The 20,011-nt window shown below is 40.0% G+C and overlaps 1 protein-coding gene across 13 annotated transcripts in view; it reads right to left on the bottom strand.

Annotated features, from left to right (window-relative positions):
* Positions 1-20,011, bottom strand: part of EPB41 (erythrocyte membrane protein band 4.1) — a 203,729-nt gene that overhangs the window by 7,192 nt on the left and 176,526 nt on the right. For all 13 annotated transcript variants that reach the window (XM_032647532.1, XM_032647585.1, XM_032647503.1 and 10 more), the window contains 2 exons: positions 19,656-19,784; positions 7,641-7,742 (listed from right to left, as the gene is read on the bottom strand). In XM_032647532.1, coding sequence (XP_032503423.1) covers positions 7,641-7,742; positions 19,656-19,784 — 231 coding nt within the window. The remainder of the gene's footprint in view (positions 1-7,640; positions 7,743-19,655; positions 19,785-20,011) is intronic.

Raw genomic sequence — 20,011 nt, 5'->3', positions numbered from 1 at the left:
AGCGCTTTTTCATCTAGTGCTACCACAAACATGATTGTCTCTGATTTTCTGGGAGTAGTCCCATTTTTAGATACTTTGTCCCTCTTGCCCCCATAAACAATATTCTAATAATTTCAATAGTTCAGCATCCAAACTACAGTTTCCATGGCCTTGATCCTGGACATGACATAAAAATTCTTCGTGAGACCCTGAGTTCTGATATTTGGCTTGGAAAATATGGTTGCTTAATAATACCAACAACACCTGCCCTTAAACTGACTTTTTTAAAAATAGATCTTTATTAGAGTATAATTGCTTCACAATACTGTGTTAGTTTCTGTTGTACAACAAAGTGAATCAGCCATATGCATACATATATGCCCATGTCCCTCCCACCCTCCCTATCCCACCCCTCTAGGTCATCGCAAAGCACTGAGCTGATCTCCCTGTGCTATGCTGCTGCTTTCCACTAGCTAACTAGTTTACATTCGGTAGTGTATATATGTTGATGCTACTCTCACTTCACCCCAGCGTCCCCTCCCCCACCGCATCCTCAAGTCCATTCTCTATGTCTATGTCTTTATTCCTGCCCTGCCACTAGGTTCATCAGTACCACTTTTTGTTTTTTTAGATTCCATATATATGTGTTAGCATACAGTATTTGTTTTTCACTTTCTGACTTACTTCACTCTGTATGACAGACTCTAGATCCATCCACCTCACTACAAATAACTCAGTTTCATTTCTTTTTATGGCAAACATTCCATTGTATATATGTGCCACATCTTCTTTATCCGTTCATCTGTTGACAGACATTTAGGTTGGTTACATGCTCTGGCTATTGTAAATAGTGCTTCAGTGAACACTGTGGCACATGTCTCTTTTTGGGTTTTTTTGTTTATTTATTTATTTATTTATGGCTGCATTGGGTCTTCGTTGCTGCACGCAGGCTTTCTCTAGTTGCAGTGAGTGGGGCTACTCTTTGTTGAGGTGCGTGGGCTTCTCACTGCGGTGGCTTCTTTTGCTGTGGAGCACAGGCTCTAGGCACATGGGCTTCAGTAGTTGTGGCACATGGGTTCAGTAGTTGTGGCTCAGGGACTCTAGAGCGCCGGCTTGGGCTTAGTTGCTCCGTGACATGTGGGATCTTCCCGGACCAGGGCTCAAACCCATGTCCTCTGCATTGGCAGGCGGATTCTTAACCACTGTGCCACCAGGGAAGTCCCTGTGTCTCTTTTTGAATTATGGTTTTCTCAGGGTATATGCCCAGTAGTAGGACTGCTGGATCATAGGGTAGTTCTTTTTTTTAGTTTATTAAGGAACCTCCATACTGTTCTCCATAGTGGTTGTATCAATTTACATTCTGACCAACAGTGGAGGAGGGTTCCCTTTTCACCACACCCGTTCCAGCATTTATTGTTTCTAGATTTTTTGATAATGGCCATTCTGACCAGTGTGAGGTAATACCTCATTGTAGTTTTGATTTGCATTTCTCTAATAATAAGTGATGTTGTGCATCTTTTCATGTGCCTCTTGGCCATCTGTATTTCTTCTCTGGTGAAATGTCTATTTAGGTCTTCCATCTATTTTTTTAATTGAATTGTTTGGTTTTTTTTGTATTGAGCTCCATGAGCTGGTTGTATATTTTGGAGATTAATCCTTTGTCCGTTGTTTCATTTGCAAATATTTTCTCCTATTCTGAGGGTTGTCTTTTCGTCTTGTTTATGGTTTCCTTTGCTGTGCAAAAGCTTTTAAGTTTACTTAGGTCCCATTTGTTTATTTTTGTTTTTATTTCCATTTCTCTAGGAGGTGGGTCAAAAAAGATCTTGCTGTGGTTTATGTCAGAGTGTTTTTCCTATGTTTTCCTCTGAGTTTTATAGTGTCTGGTCTTACATTTAGGCCTTTAATCCATTTGGAGTTTGTTTGTTTGTTTGTTTGTTGAGTTTATTTTTGTGTATGGTATTGGGGAGTGTTCTAATTTCACTCTTTTACATGTAGCTATCCAGTTTTCCCAGCACCACTTATTGAAGAGACTGTCTTTTCTCTGTTGTATGTTCTTGCCTCCTTTGTCAAAGATCAGGTGACCATATGTGCATGGGTTTATCTCTGGGCTTTCTATCCTGTACCATTGATCTATATTTCTGTTTTTATGCCAGTACCATACTGTCTTGATTACTGTACCTTTGTAGTTTAGTTTGAAGTTGGGGAGCCTGATTCCTCCAGCTCCGTTTTTCTTTCTCAAGATTGCTTTGGCTATTTGGGGTCTTTGTGTCTCCATACGAACTATAAAGTTTTTTGTTCTAATTTTGTGAAGAATGCCATTGGTAGTTTGACAGGGATTGCATTGAATCTGTAGATTGCTTTGGGTAGTATAGTCATTTTCACAATATTGATTCTTCCAATCCAAGAACATGGTATATTTCTCCATCTGTTTATGTCATCTTTGATTTCTTTTAACAGTGTTTTATAGTTTTCTGAGTACAAGTCTTTCACCTCCTTAGGTAGGTTTATTCCTAGGCATTTTATTCATTTTGTTGCGATGGTAAATGGGGTTGTTCCTTATTTTCTCTTTCTGACTTTTTCTTGTTAGTGTATAGGAATGCCAGACATTTCTGATTTTTTTTTTTACATCTTTATTGGAGTATAATTGCTTTACAATGGTGTGTTAGTTTGTGCTTTATAACAAAGTGAATCAGTTATACATATACATATGTTCCCATATCTCTTCCCTCTTGCATCTCCCTCCCTCCCACCCTCCCTACCCCCCGATTTTTTTTTTTTATGTTCCTGATCTTAGTAGAAATGCTTTCAGTTTTTCACCATTGACTATGATGTTTGCTGTGGGTTTGTCATATATGGCCTTTATTATGTTGAGGTAGTTTCCCTCTATGCCCATTTTCTGGAGAGTTTTTATCATAAATGGATGTTGAATTTTGTCAAAAGCTTTTTCTGCATCTATTGAGATGATCATATGGTTTTTATTCCTTAATTTGCTAATATGGTGTACCACATTGATTGATTTGCGGATATTGAAGAATTCTTGCATCCCTGGGATAAATCCCACTTGATGATGGTGTCTGATCCTTTCAATATGTTGCTGGATTCTGTCTGCTAGTATTGTGTTCAGGATTTTTGCATCTATGTTCATCAGTGATATTGGTCTGTAATTTTTTTGTGATATCTTTTTCTGGTTTTGGTTTCAGGGTGATGGTGGCGTCGTAGAATGAATTTGGGAGTGTTCCTCCCTCTGCAATATTTTTGGAGAGTTTGAGAAGGATGGGTGTTAGCTCTTCTCTAAATGTTTGATAGAATTCGGCTGTGAAGCCATCTGGTCCTGGACTTTCATTTGTTGGAGGATTTTTAATTACAGTTTCAATTTCATTACTTGTGATAGGTCTGTTTATATTTTCTAATTCTTCCTGATTCAGTCTTGGGAAATTGTACCTTTCTAAGAATTTGTCCATTTCTTTGTGGTTGTCAATTTTATTGGCATATAGTTGTTTGTAGTAGTCTCTTATAATCCTTTGTATTTCTGTGGTGTCAGCTATGATTTCTCCTTTTTCATTTCTTATTTTATTGATTTGCATCCTCTCCCTTTTTTTCTTGATGAGTCTGGCTAAGGGTTTACCTATTTTGTTTATCTTCTCAAAGAAACAGCTTTCAGTTTTATTGATCCTTGCTACTGTTTTCTTCATTTCTATTTCATTTACTTCTGCTCTGATCTTTATGATTTCTTTCCTTCTACTGACTTTGGGTTTTCTTTGTTCTTCTTTCTCTCATTGATTTAGGTGTAGGGTTAGGTTGTTTATTTGAGATTTTTCTATTTCTTGAGGTGAGACTGAATTGCTATAAACTTCCCTCTTAGAACTGCTTTTGCTGCATCTCATAGGTTTTGGGTCACTGTGTTTTCATTGTTTCTGTGTATTTTTTTATTTCTTCTTTGATTTCTTCAGTGATGTCTTGGTTATTTAGTAACACATTTTTTAGCCTCCAAGTATTTGTGGTTTTTACAGTATTTTTTTCCTGTAGTTGATTTCCAATTTCATAGCATTGTGGTCAAAAAAGATACTTGATATGATTTCAATTTTCTTAAATTTTCCAAGGCTTGATTTGTGACCCAATGTGACATATCCTGGAGAACGTTCCATGTGCACTTGAGAAGAAAGTGTACTCTTCCACTTCTGGGTGGAATGTTCTATAAATATCAATTAAATCTACCTGGTCTATTGTACCATTTAAAGCTTGTGTTTCCTTAGTTATTTTCTGTTTGGATGGTATGTCCATTGGTGTAAGTGTGGTGTTAAAGTCCCATACTATTTTTGTGTTACTGCCTATTTCCACTTTCCTGGTTGTTAGCATTTGCCTTACGTATTGAGGTGCTCCTATGTTGGGTGCATAAACATTTATAATTGTTATATCATCTTCTTGGATTGATCCCTTGATCATTATGCAGTGTCCTTCCTTATCTCTTGCAACAGTCTTTATTTTAAAGTCTATTTTATCTGATACGAGTATTGATACTCTGGCTTTCTTTTGATTTCCATTTGCATGGAATATCTTTTTCCATCCCCTCATTTTCAGTCTGTACGTGTCCCTAGGTCTGAAGTGGGTCTCTTGTAGACAGCATATATATGGGTCTTGTTTCTGTATCCATTCAGCCAGTCTGTGTCTTTTGGGTGGGGCATTTAATCCATTTACATTTAAGGTTATTATTGATATGTATGTTCCTATTACCATTTTCTCTTTTTTTAAATTTATTTATTTTATATATTTATTTTTGGCTGCTTTGGGTCTTCGTTGCTGCACGCAGGTTTTCTCTAATTGTGTCAACAGGCTTCTCATTGTGGTGGCTTCTCTTGTTGCACAGCATGGGCCCTAGGTGTGCAGCTTTCAGTAGTTGTGGTGCGTGGGCTCAGTAGCTGTGGCTCGAAGGCCCTAGAACGCAGGCTCAGTAGTTGTGGCACATGGGCTTAGTTGCTCTGCGGCATGTGGGATCTTCCTGGACCAGGGCTTGAACCCGTGTTCCCTGCATTGGCAGGCGGATTCTTAACCACTGCACCACCAGGGAAGCCCCCTATTACCATTTTCTTAATTGTTTGGGGTTTGTTTTTGTGGGTCTTTTTCTTCTATTGTGTTTCCCGCCTAGAGAAGTTTCTTTAGCATTTGTTGTAAAGCTGGTTTGGTGGTACTGAATTCTCTTAGCTTTTGATTGTCTGAAAAGCTTTTGATTTTTCCCTCGAATCTGAATGAGATACTTGCTGGATAGAGTAATCTTGGTTGTAGGTTTTTCTCTTTCATCACTTTAAGTATGTCCTGCCACTCCCTTCTGGCCTGCAGAGTTTCTGCCGAAAAATCAACTGATAACCTAATGGGGATTCCTTTGTGGGTTATTTTTGGTTTTTCCCTTGCTGCTTTTAATATTTTTTCTTTGAATTTAATTTTTGTTAGTTTGATTAATATGTGTCTTGGTGTGTTTCTCCTAGGGTTTATCCTGTATGGGACTCTCTGTGCTTCCTGGATTTGGGTGGCAATTTCCTTTCCTATGTTAGGTAAGTTTTCCACTATAATCTCTTGAAATATTTTCTCAGACCCTTTCTATTTCTCTTCTTCTTCTGGGACCCCTATAATTAGAATGTTGGTGCATTTAGTGTTGTCCCAGAGGTCTCTGAGACTGTCTTCAATTCTTTCATTCTTTTTTCTTTATTCTGCTCCTCGGCAGTTATTTCCACCATTCTGTCTTCCAGCTCACTTATTCATTCTTCTGCCTCAGTTATTCTGTTATTGATTCCTTCTAGTGTACTTTTCATTTCAGTTATTGTGTTGTTCATCTCTGTTTGTTTGTTCTTTAGTTCTTCTAGATCTTTGTTAAACATTTCTTGTATTTTCTCAATCCGTGTCTCCATTCTATTTCCGACATTCTGGATCATCTTTACTATCATTACTCTGATTTCTTTTTCAGGTAGATTGCCTATTTTCTCTTCATTTATTTGGTCTTGTAGATTTTTACCTTGCTACTTCATCTGTGACATATTTTTTTGCTGTCTCTCTCTCTCTCTTTTTTTTTTAGTGGTGCACGGGCCTCTCACTGTTGTGGCCTCTCCCGTTGCGGAGCACAAGCTCCAGACGCACAGGCTCAGCGGCCATGGCCCACGGGCCCAGCCGCTCCGCGGCATGCGGGATCCTCCCAGACTGGGGCACGAACCCACGTCCCCTGCATTGGCAGGTGGACTCTCAACCACTGCGCCATCAGGGAAGCGCTGCTGTCTTATTTTTTATTTTCTTTTTTTTATGAGTGGGATTGTGTTCCTGTCTTACTGGTTGTTTGGACTGAGGCTTCCAACACTGGAGTTTGTGGGCTGTTGGGAAGAGCTGGGTCTTGGTGCTGAGATGAAGACCTCAGGGAGACCTCATTCTGATGAATGTTCCCTGGGGTCTGAGGGTCTCTGTTAGTCCAGTAGTTTGGACTCAGAGCTCCCACCACAGGAACTTCAGGCCGACCCCTGGCTCGTGAACCAAGATCCCACAAGCCCATGCCAGGTGGCAAAAAAAAAAAAAAAAAAAAAAAAAAAAAAGGAGAACAATAACAAAGTAAAAAATAAAATTAGACGAGGTAACTAACAGATATGTCAGAAAAAATATAAAAATATAGATGAAACAACAACTGGAAGGTAAAACAGAACCACAATAGTAAAAAAGAGGAGAAAAAAAAGTGGAAAAAGGCCTTGGACGTGGAGGGCGGCCCTAAGCAGGGGTGAGGTTTGGGTGGTGGGCGGGGCCTATGCTTAGGACCCACAGGGCTGGAAAAGGCCCTGGGAATGAAGGAGGCGTGGTGGGGCCTAGGCTCAACAGAACAGAAGGGGCCCAGTGCCCCCTGCCTCCTGCCTCTGGTCTCAGAGGGCAGTGAACACCCTTGGCTTCCTGGGCTCGAGTGGGCGGGGCAAACACCCTTCGCTCCTTTCCTGCTCCTCCGGTCCTGGAGGGTCCCTCCCGCCTGCCTTTCCTGTTCTCTCCTGGCCTCCCTCCTACGACCCCAGGACCAACCCAGCCCAGAGGGGACCTCTGAGGGCGTAGGACCCGCCCGAGTGCCAGGCAGACTTCCCCGGCCCATTGGGCAGGGGAAACGCTGGGCATGCTCCCCCCTGACCCGAGCCCCCAAGGGTCCCTCCAGGCATCAGAACCCCTGCCCTCAGGGGCGCTGGTCCTGTCCAGCCTCCACTTCTCCTCCCCTCTCAGTCTCCCCACATCCTACCGGTTCGCTTGGGGGTTCTTCCCATCTCCTTGGGCATCAGGGTCCCACACCAGCATTCGGCAGGCACCCTAGTTGTGGGGAGATGCGAACTCTGCGTCTGACTTTTTAAACTGAATTTTTAGGCTGACCTCCACAGCCAGAAAGGGGACTCACTGACCAGGGAGACAGACGAATGTGTAAAGAGAACAACCACATGTGACTTTAATGAGACCATGAAGTAGACAGGGATGCTCAGGGTCTCCCTGGGTTTATTGCTAGGGAAAGCAACAGGGCCTTTCCACCCTGGACACTGGGAAAAATTTGGCTCAATAGGGAAGAAGCTGAAAACCCTTGCTTATGGACCAGGGTTCTTGCAGAGAGGCAGCAAGCTTGGCATGCCACTGGATTTCAGAAGGAATTTCTAGCTCTCTGTTACCTTGGTAATTTGAGTTGTGGTGGTGCTGCTGGTGGTCTCAGATGTGATGGTCTGAGCTGTCAGCAAGACTCCTGGGTCCAAGTCCCCGTTGCTGTCGTCAGTCTGCAGAAGGAGACACAACTCATCACCATGCCTCTTAGGAAACCTCATGGGCAAATGTTGTAGATGCAGCTTTGCTCTGCAGCTGCACGTTCTAAAGCAAAAACCCAATTCCCTTACAGTGATCTCTTAATTAATAAAATTAATCCCCTGGGAACAAAGCTCCTTCTAAAATAGTTGGACAAGTCCAGTTTCCCCAGCATTGGGTCAGTGACAGGAGTGGATGAGAAAAAGGAGGCAGGAGTGTACCCACAGGTTCAACAAGAGTGACAATAACTATGCACATGTATACAGCATTTTATAGCTCATAAATGGCTTTCAAAACTTTCTTTTTTGATGCTTACACAAGCCCTATGAATATAAATAGAAACGGCAGAAACTTATTAGCACTCCCAGGTAAGACTCAGGCTCAGGGAAAGTGAGTGATTTGCCCAAGGACTCAAAACTACTGGTATTGTACACTGACTCAGAGGGGCATTTAGAGAATTGAGATTATTTTCATAAAGAATTCTGCAGCAAGCCATGTGCTAGGTGACCATCCTTCTCCACCTCTTTATATAAGTCATTTGCATTATAAGCAGAGGCCCCCAACTTTTTTATGAGCAGGGCCACATTTCATTGAGGCAAAACTTTGAGATACTGTGGGGAGGGCAGAAGGAGGAGAAGAGAATTAGGAAAGAGAAGAGTCCCTGGCTGGATTCACTTCCAGGTAGGAATATGGACAAAACAAAGAGAGGGAACATGATTGTGTCACCTAAGTCTTTCATACACGTCACCCTCATACCAGGCATATTATTGGCTAGTTTACTAACACTTTCTTCAGCCCAGACATATTTATCTACCTTAGATTCAGACTCAGCTAACGTTTATTGCACTTGTACTATATGCCAAGCACATAATGCAACTGTTACCTCAATCACACCTCTCAGTATCGGATGTAGGTACTATTATTATACTCACTGTATAGTTCAGAAAAGTGAGGTCCAGAGAGGTTAAATAATTTTCCAAAGGGATTTCCCTGGTGGCCCAGTGGTAAAGAATCCACCTTCTAATTCAGGGGATGCGGGTTCGATCCCTGGTCAGGGAACTAAGATCCCACATGCTACAGTGCAACTAAGCCCGTGCGCCACAACTACTGAGCTCATGCACCTCAACTAGAGAGCCTAGTGCAACAAACTACAGAGCCCATGTGCCCTGGAGCCTGCACACCACAACTAGAGAGAAGCCCATGTACTGCAACAAAAGATCCAGTGTGCCACAACTAAGACCCAATGCAGCCAAAAAAATAAAAGTAAATAAATTAATTAAATAAAAAGAAACCTTAAAAAAATAATAATTTGCCAAGGTTCTATGCTAATAAGTGCTTGAACTAGGACTGAGGGCAAAGACTTCCTGTCTGAAGATTGGGGTTCAGGTCCCAGCTCAGACAGTGGCTGGCTGTGGAACCTTGGGCAAGTCATTCTGACTTTTCTGAGCTTTAGTTTTCTCATTTTTATAACAGGCTACCCTGTAAGATGTGCTCTGCCTCCACTGTAGCACTGCTGTGAAGATCAAAAGAGATTTTAGAAATAAAAGTACATTATAAGTTGTTATTAAGAATTTGTGTGCCAATATATACACAATGGACTATTACTCAACCATTAAAAAGAATGAAATAATGCCATTTGTAGCAACATGTATGGACGTAGAGATTATCAAGTGAAGCAAGTCAGACAGAGAAAGACAAATACCATATGATATCACTTATATGTGGAATCTAAAAAAATGATACAAATGAACTTATTTATAAAACAGAAATAGGCTCACAAACATAGAAAACAAACTTATGGTTACCAAAGGGGAAAGGGTTGGGGGGAGGGATAAATTAGGAGTTTGGGATTAAAATATACACACTATTATATATAAAATAACCAACAAGGACTTACTGTATAGCATAGGGAACTATACTCAATATCTTGTAATAACCTATAATGGAAAAGAATCTAAAGAACAGATATATACATGTATGTATAACTGAATCACTTTGCTGTACACCGAAACACAATATTGTAAATCAACTATACTTCAAAAACAATTTTTTTAATCCAAAAAAAAAAAGAATTTGCGTGCCAAGAGGGCTAAACCTTTTTGAAAAGCTCCTCCTCTACTAAACCTAAGAATCTATTTTTTTCTACCTCCCTCCCACCCCCTTCCTCCTCCTTTTCTGTCTCTGAAGAAGGTGGAAGAGGGAGGAGACATTGTTATGATTTCCAGCTTAACACTCTTTCCACATGGGGCCTCTTTTCTTACCAGTGTTTTCTCAAAATGGTACTGTAGCTTTCACAGTTGCTTATAAAGTTAACCATCCCTTTATCCTATGACACAGCAGTTCCACTCTTAGGTGTTTACCCAAGATAAGTGAAAACATATGTCCACAGAAAGACTCGCACATGAATGTTTAAAGCAGCTTTATCCATATTTGCCCCCAACTGGAATCAACTCAACTGTCCATCAACAAATGAAAGGATAAACTAATTGCGGTATATTCATACAATGGAATACTACTCAACAATAAAAAACAGTGAACTATGGATTCATATAACATGGATGAATCTGAAAAACATGTTCAGACACAAAAGGGTATGACTGTATACTTCCATTTATATGAAGTCCAAGAACAGGTAAAACTAAGCTATGATAACAGAAATCAGAGCAGTGGCTGCCTAGAGGGATAGGGATGGACTGGCAAAGGCTATGAAGAAAGTTTCAGGAGTGATGAAAATGTTCTGAACCCAAATGTGTCTTGGTTACACAGGTAGATACATTCGTCAAAACCAATAAAAAATTGAACTCTTGGGCTTCCCTGGTGGCGCAGTGGTTGAGAGTCCGCCTGCTGATGCAGGGTACACGGGTTCGTGCCCCGGTCTGGGAGGATCCCACATGCCGCGGAGCAGCTGGGCCCATGAGCCATGGCCGCTGAGCCTGCGCGTCCGGAGCCTGTGCTCCACAACGGGAGAGGCCACAACAGTGAGAGGCCCGCGTACCGCAAAAAACAAACAAACAAACAAACAAAAAACTGAACTCTTTAACGTCTGTGCATATCACTGTATGTAAATGTTACCTCAGGTACACATACATGCACATATATGCAAACAGTAAAACCCTATTCTGGCTCCCCACCTCCTCTTGCCATGTCCCAAAATGTAGGAATTATGGATGGATTACAAAAAGGTTCTCAGTCCGCCTGCCGATGCAGGGGACACGGGTTCATTCCCCGGTCCGGGAAGATCCCACATGCCGCGGAGCGGCTGGGCCCGTGAGCCATGGCCGCTGAGCCTGCACGTCCGGAGCCTGTGCTCCGCAACGGGAGAGGCCACAACAGTGAGAGGCCTGCGTACCGCAAGAAAAAAAAAAAAAAAAAGTTCTCAGGTCTACTTGTCTGGAAAGATAATAAAAACACAAGCAGAAATAATTATAGTAAATAAACAATAACAATAGCAAATAATTATCTGGTGCTTATTATGTGCCAGGCACTTTTTTCTACAAATTATTTACAGCATACTGCACTGAGCTTTTTCATTTACCAGTTTATCACGTAGATATTCCCAGCAGAAGCTTTTAAAAATAACTGTAAAGCATTACCTTAATGGGATGTACTATAATTTATTTAACCTGCTCCCTATTGAAGGACATTTAGATTGTTTCCATGGTAGTGACAACTTAATTTGAAATGCACACTGTGAAACTCACATTTTATGTACATTAACTCATTTATTCCTCTCAACAACCCTATGAGGTACAACTATTATTAGCCTCATTTTACAAATGAGGAAACCGAGGCACACAGCGATTCAGTAACTTGACTGCACACTAGTAAGTGATGGAGCAGGTTCAAACCCAGGAAATCTAATTCCAAAGTCAATACTTCTCCTCACTATACTCCACTGTCTAGTCAATAAGAAGTAATTTGTATCTTGGCTGACTGTCTTAGATGTATAAAAATATAATATCTACCGTTTTGGAATAGCCACTATGTGCCAGGCAAATATTATCTTTATCTCAGTGACCTTAAAAAGGTATTTTTCAGAAGAGAAAGCTAAGGCTCAGAGGTTAAGTGACTTGCTGAAGGTCATGAAACTAGCAAGTGTTGGAATGAAGATCCAGGTCTCTCTAACTCCAGAGCCCACATGCTTTATCTTGTACTTCATAATGCCTCTGTATTTCTCTTACATGCTAGGATATTTAAAAATGACTGCTTCCTTTCCTTTTTTTGTAGGGGCTGTACTCAAACCAAACATGGGCTTCTGTGGTCAGGATGGCCCTAACAACTTTTTAAATAATTTATTTTGAATGATTAAAAACAATTTTTTGATATGCACATGCTACAAAATTTTAAATCTTTAAAATGGAGATCAATGAATTGTTGGTCTCCCTCCCACTCCTAACCATAGCCTGCATCCCAGGCCTCTTCACCCCAGGCCACCACTGGTGGTTTTTTGTTTTTGTTTTTCTAAGTACCCATTCAGAGTTAGTATATTCACATATAAGCCTATTCCTACATAGCTGTACATACAACCCTTTTCCCTCCCATAAACAGTAGCATATTATTTATACCATATTGCACTGCATTTTTTCATTTACCGATTTATCATGTAGATTATTCCCATCAGAAGCCTTTTTTAATGGCTGCACAGAATTGCCTTAATTGGATGTACCATAATTTACAAACATGTTCCCTACTGATAGACAGTTAGGTTGTTTCCATGGTAGTGACCACTTAAAGGGTTCCCTCCCATCTGCAAATACTTCTTTTTTAAACATCCTTGGCTCATTGTGTGCACAATCTTAAAGGAAAGTCCCCAGACTTCCTTTGTAGTCCGCTTCACAGCCAAGTCCTGTTCATCTATCACTGTCTCTCCTGACACAGCTCTTTCTTCTTGTTTCCTCAGGCTACACCTCAGGTCTTCACAAGCAACCCCCCAGACTTCCCGTAGCTGTATTCCTGTCTCCAGGCAGCCTCTCCTTTAATAGGTGCAGCATACAGCTTTAGGAACCATCTTCCAAAACCACTGCTTTAATTAGGCCACTTTATCACCACTGCCAGAAAACTTGAAGCAACCTCTCATTATTTACCAAACTCAAATTCTACACTCTAGACCACAAGAGAGAGACACGGGAAGTATACTAACGTTAACTGAATGTCTATGAATGCACCAAGCGCTTTACTGACATCATTTCACTCCATCCTCCCTCAAATCTTGCAGTGGTATGTAGTATTATCCCCATTTTACACACAGGAAAAGAGGCTTACAGAGATGAGTGATTTGTTTAAAGTTATCCAGCTAGTACATGGTTGAGCTAGGATACAAATTCTACTTGTCTAATTGCAAAGCAAGTGCTTTTAATTGGCAAGTTACACTGCTTCCTAAAGGTGGATATCATCATCCACTTTATGGTGATGTGAGGATTAACTGAAACGATTCATGTGAAAACACCCAGCCGGAGCTCCATGTAGCTGTCTCCTTCCCATCATGCAGGCTTCAGCTAAAATGTCACTTTCTCAGAGGGGATTTTCACAACTATTCTAGCCCCAAAATAGCAACTTTTCATGTTATTCCACATTGTCTAACTCTTGATCCTATTTAATTTCTTTATAGCACTTATCACTGTCTGAAATTCATACATTTATGTGTTTTATTGCCTGTCTCTCCTGACTAGAATGTCAGTTCCAGAGCATAGGGCCTGTGTCCACCCTGTACACTGCTTTGGCCTAACGTATAAATGCTCAACAAATACTGGTTGCAGTAATGAATTAACAGCTCAGTTTACAGAAGGAAAGGTTTCTTTCAATTTTGGCATCTGTGAATAAGAAAGACAAGAAAAACAACTCAGAGGGCAGGCAGCAGAAGCAAGAAGAACAACAATCCTGCAGCCTGTGGGAAAAAAGCCACATTCACAGAAAGATGGACAAGATGAAAAGGCAGAGGGCTATGTTCCAGATGAAGGAACAAGATAAAACCCCAGAAGAACAACTAAATGAAGTGGAGATAGGCAATCTTGCAGAAAAAGAATTCAGAATAATGATAGTGAAGATGATCCAGGACCTTGGAAAAAGAATGGAGGCAAAGATCGAGAAGATGCAAGAAATGTTTAACAAAGATCTAGAAGAATTAAAGAACAAACAAACAGAGATGAACAATACAATAATTGAAATGAACACTACACTAGAAGGAATCAATAGCAGAATAACTGAGGCAGAAGAATGGATAAGTGACCTGGAAGACAGAAGGGTAGAATTCACTGCTGCGGAACAGAATAAAGAAAAAAGAATGGAAAGAAATGAAGACAGCCTAAGAGATAAGAGACCTCTAGGACAACATTAAACACAACAATATTTGCATTATAGGGGTCCCAGAAGGAGAAGAGACAGAGAAAGGACCCGAGAAAATGTTTCAAGAGATTATACTTGCAAACTTCCCTAACACGGGAAAGGAAATAGCTACCCAAGTCCAGGAAGTGCAGAGAGTCCCACACAGGATAAACCCAAGGAGAAACACGCTGAGACACATAGTATTCAAATTGGCAAAAATTAAAGACAAGGAAAAATTATTAAAAGCGGCAGGGGAAAAACGACAAATAACATACAAGTGAACTCCCACAAGGTTAACAGCTGATTTCTCAGCAGAAACTCTACAAGCCAGAAGGGAGGGGCATGATATACTTAAAGTGATGAAAGGGAAGAACCTACAACCAAGATTACTTAGCAAGGATCTCATTCAGATTCTATGGAGAAATCAAAACCTTTACACACAAGCAAAAGCTAAGAGAATTCAGCACCACCAAACCAGCTCTACAACAAATGCTAAAGGAACTTCTCTAAGTGGGAAACACAAAAGAAGAAAAGGATCTACAAAAAAAGCCCCCAAACAATTAAGAAAATGGTAATAGTAACATACATATCGATAATTACCTTAAACATGAATGGATTAAATGCTCCAACCGAAAGACATAGGTTGCTGAATGGATACAAAAACAAGACCCATATATATGCTGTCTACAAGAGATACACTTCAGACCTAGGGACACATACAGACTGTAAGGGGATGGAAAAAGATATTCCATGCAAATGGAAATCAAAAGAAAGCTGGAGTAGCAATACTCATATCAGATAAAATAGACTTTAAAATAAAGAATGTTACAAGAGGCAAGGAAGGACACTACATAATGATCAAGGGATCAATCCAAGAAGAAGATATAACAATTATAAATATATATGCACCCAACATAGGAGCACCTCAATACATAAGGCAACCACATACAGCTATAAAAGATGAAATCGACAGTAACACAATAATACTGGGGGACTTACCTCACTTAAACCAATGGACGGATCATCCAAAATGAAAATTAATAAGGAAACACAAGCTTTATATGAAACAGTAGACAAGATAGATTTACTTGATATTTATAGGACATTCCATCCAAAAACAGCAGATTACACTTTCTTCTCAAGTGCACACAGAACATTCTCCAGGACAGATCATATCCTGGGTCACAAATCAAGCCTCAGTAAATTTAAGAAAACTGAAATCATATCAAGCATCTTTTCTGACCACAATGCTATAAGATTAGAAATCAATTACAGGGGAAAAAACATAAAATCACAAACACATGGAGGCTAAAAAATACGTTACTACATAACCAAGAGATCACTGAAGAAATCCAAGAGGAAATCCAAAAATTCCTAGAGACAAATGACAATGAAAACACGATGATCCAAAACCTATGGCATGCAGCAAAAGCAGTTCTAAGAAGGAAGTTTATAGCTATACAAGCCTACCTCAAGAAACAAGAAAAATCTCAAATAAACAATCTAACGTTGCACCTAAAGGAACTAGAGAAAGAAGAACAAACAAAACCCAAAGTTAGCAGAAGGAAAGAAATCATAAAGAACAGAGCAGAAAGAAATGAAATAGAAACAAAGAAAATAATAGCAAAGATCAATAAAACTAAAAGCTGCTTCTTTGAGAAGATAAACAAAATTGATAAACCATTAGCCAGACTCATCAAGAAAAAGAGGGAGAAGACTCAAATCAATAAAATTAGAAATGAAAAAGGAGAAGTTACAACAGACACCGCAGAAATACAAAGCATCCTAAGAGACTACTACAAGCAACTCCATGCCAATAAAATGGACAACCTGGAAGAAATAGACAAATTCTTAGAAAGGTATAACCTTCCCAGACTGAACCAGGAAGAAATAGAAAATATGAACAGACCAATCACAAGTAATGAAATTGAAACTGTGATTAAAAATCTTCCAACAAACAAAAGTCCAGGACCAGATGGCTTCACAGGTGAATTCTATCAAACATTTAGAGAAGAGCTAACACCCATCCTTCTCAAACTCTTCCAAAACATTGCACAGGAAGGAAAACTCAAAAAACTCATTCTATGAGGCCACCATCACCCTGATACCAAAACCAGACAAAGATACTACAAAAAAAGAAAATTACAGACCAATATCACTGATGAGTATAGATGCAAAAATCCTCAACAAAATACTAGCAAACAGAATCCAACAACACATTAAAAGGATCATACACGATGATGAAGTGGGATTTATCCCAGGGATGCAAGGATTCTTCAATATACACAAATCAACAATGTAATACACCATAGTAACAAACTGAAGAATAAAAACCATAAGATCATATCAATAGATGCAGTAAAACCTTTTGACAAAATTCAACACCCATTTAAGCTCTCCAGAAAGTGGACATAGGGGGAACCTACTTCAACATAATAAAGGCCATATATGACAAACCCACAGCAAACAGCATTCTCAATGGTGAAAAACTGAAAGCATTTCCTTTAAGATCAGGAACAAGACAAGGATGTTCACTCTCACCACTATTATTCAACATAGTTTTGGAAGTCCTAGCCACGGCAATCAGAGAAGAAAAAGAAATAAAAGGAATACAAATTGGAAAAGAAGAAGTAAAACTGTCATTGTTTGCAGATAAAGAATCCTAAAGATGCCACCAGAAAACTACTAGAGCTAATCAATGAATTTGGTAACGTTGCAGGATACAAAATTAATGCACAGAAATCTCTTGCATTCCTATACACTAATGTTGAAAAATCTGAAAGAGAAATTAAGGAAACACTCCCATTTACCATTGCAACAAAAAGAATAAAATACCTAGGAATAAACCTACCTAGGGAGACAAAAGACCTGTATGCAGAAAACTATAAGACACTGATGAAAGAAATTAAAGATGATATCAACAGATAGAGAGATATACCATGTTCTTGGATTGGAAGAGTCAATATTATAAAAATGACTATACTACCCAAAGCAACCTACAGATTCAATGCAATCCCTATCAAATTACCAATGGCATTTTTTACAGAGCTAGAACAAAAAATCTTAAAATTTGTATGGAGACACAAAAGACCCTGAATAGTCCAAGCAGCCTTGAGGGAAAAAAATGGAGCTAGAGGAATCAGACTCCCTGACTTCAGACTATACTACAAAGCCACAGTAATCAAGACAGTATGGTACTGGCACAAAAACAGAAATATAGATCAATGGAACAGGATAGAAAGCCCAGAGATAAACCCACGCATCTATGGACAACTAATCCATGACAAAGGAGGCAAGGATATACAGTGGAGAAAAGACAGTCTCTTCAATAAGTGGTGCTGGGAAAACTGGACAGCTACATGTAAAAGAATGAAATTAGAATGCTCCCTAACACCATACACAAAAATAAACTCAAAATGGATTAGAGACCTAAATGTAAGACCGGGCACTATAAAACTCTTAGAGGAAAACATAGGAAGAACACTCTTTGACATAAATCACAGCAAGGTCGTTTTTGATCCACCTCCTAGAGTAATGGAAATAAAAACAAAAATAAACAAATGGGAACTAATGAAACTTAAAAACTTTTGCACAGCAAAGGAAACCATAAACAAGACGAAAAGACAACCCTCAGAATGGGAGAAAATATTTGGAAATGAATCATTGGACAAAGGATTAATCTCCAAAATATATAAACAGCTCATACAGCTCAAAATTAAAAAAAAAAAACAACCCATCCAAAAATGGGCAGAAGACCTCAACAGACATTTCTCCAAAGACATACAGATGTCCAAGAAGCACATGAAAAGCTGCTCAACATCTCTAATTATTAGAGAAATGCAAATCAAAGCTACAATGAGGTATCACCTCACACCAGTTAGAATGGGCATCATCAGAAAATCTACAAACAACAAATGCTGGAGAGGGTGTGGAGAGAAGGGAACCCTCTTGCACTGTTGGTGGGAATGTAAATTAATACAGCCACTATGGAGAACAGTATGGAGGTTCCTTAAAGAACTAAAAATAGAATTATCATACGACTCAGCAATCCCACTACTGGGCATGTACCCAGAGAAGACCATAATTCAAAAAGACACATGCACCCCAGTATTCATTGCAGCACTATTTACAATAGGCAGGTCATGGAAGCAACCTAAATGCCCATTGACAGATGAATGGATAAAGATGGGGTACATATATACAATGGAATATTACTCAGCAATAAAAAGGAATGAAATTGGGTCATTTGTTGAGACGTGGATGCATCCAGAGACTGTCATACAGAGTGAAATAAGTCAGAAAGAGAAAAACAAATATCATATATTAATGCATATATGTGGAACCTAGAAAATGGTACAGATGAACTGGTTTGCAGAGCAGAAACTGAGACACAGAAGTAGAGAAAAAAACTTATGGATACCAAGGGGGGAAAGTGGCACGGGGTGGGAGTGGTGGTGTGATGAACTGGGAGATTAGGATTGACATGTATAGACTGATGTGTATAAAATGGATGACTAATAAGAAAATATATATATATATATTAAAAAAAAAAAGAAAACTCAGCACCAGCAACCCGAGCTCATTCAAATTACTAACAATGAAGGAGAAATATTACTAAAAGTAGGAAGTAAACGAAAATTTTAAGTACTAAATTCTTACATGATTTTAAATTTAATTGTAATAAATTGATTATAATTATTATAGCTGTTTCTTATTTACACTTTCAGGCATGGTGCTCAAGTTGATTCCATACAGTACTGTATTTTATATAAGCTTTACAACAGAATCATTAAGTAGATACTAACATCATGCGGGTGGAGGTGGGGTGGGGGCGGCATCAGGGCTGACAGACATTCAACCACTTGTTTAAGATAGCAAATGAAGAAGCTGGGACCTGGGGCTTCCCTGGTGGCACAGTGGTTAAGAATCCACCTGCCAATTCAGGGGACACGGGTTCGAGCCCTGCTCCGGGAAGATCCCACATGCCGCCCTGGTCCGGGAATATCCCACATGCCGCGGAGCAACTAAGCCTGTGCGCCACAACTACTGAGCCTGCACTCTAGAGCCCGCGAGCCACAACTACTGAGCCCATGTGCTACAACTACTGAAGCCCATATGCCTAGAGCCCGTGCTCCGCAACAAGAGAGGCCACCGCAATGAGAGACCCGCGCACCACGGCAAGGAGGGGCCCCTGTTCACCACAACTATAGAGGGCCCGCGCACAGCAATGAAGACCCAACACAGCCAAAAATTAATTAATTAAATAAATTTTAAAAACAGCTGGGACCTGAACTCAGGTTTGTTTGACCCAAAGCCCATGTTATCAACCATTACACTAGACTGCCTTCCCTAACTGAATTGGGTGGATATACGCAATCAGATCCAAGATAATGTTGCTTTTGAAAAAAGTATTTTGGGACATCTTGAGGTCAGTAATCTCTTCTGAAAAGAACTGCCCCAGAAAAGCCTAGCATTATTTGCAGCAAGTGATTAGCAACCCTGTGAAGAAAGGTTATTTATCATGTTTACTGTAGTCTTTGGTTCTGAAACATCAAACTGTGTCCTACCTGGGCAGCCTCATAAGTGATGGTCTTGGTCTCAGTGTGGACTATAGGGACGTCTTTGGTTGGAATTTCACTTTTCACAGCATTGGCAGTGTCTGAGATGGTGACGGTCTGAGTCTTCACCAGGGGAGGCTGTGAAGCAGTAAAGAAACAGAGTTACTGGAGTCTTCTGAAGGTTGTGGAGAACTAACCTTCTGACATTGAGCTGATCAAAGTGATTGCTCTAATCAAGCAAAGGGCTAGCTCAATCTTTGCCCAAGACTTGGACACTATTCCAAAGTAGCCCTGACAAGGTGTCAAATCATGAAAGATATTAAACAACAGCATTACGATAATCACTTTCATATTCTTAATGGAAA

Source organism: Phocoena sinus, chromosome 1, assembly GCF_008692025.1.
Source record: "Phocoena sinus isolate mPhoSin1 chromosome 1, mPhoSin1.pri, whole genome shotgun sequence".
Taxonomy (NCBI): Eukaryota; Metazoa; Chordata; class Mammalia; order Artiodactyla; family Phocoenidae; genus Phocoena; species Phocoena sinus.
The sequence above is the reverse complement of the archived record's forward strand: the minus strand, read 5'-3'. Positions and strand labels throughout refer to the sequence as shown.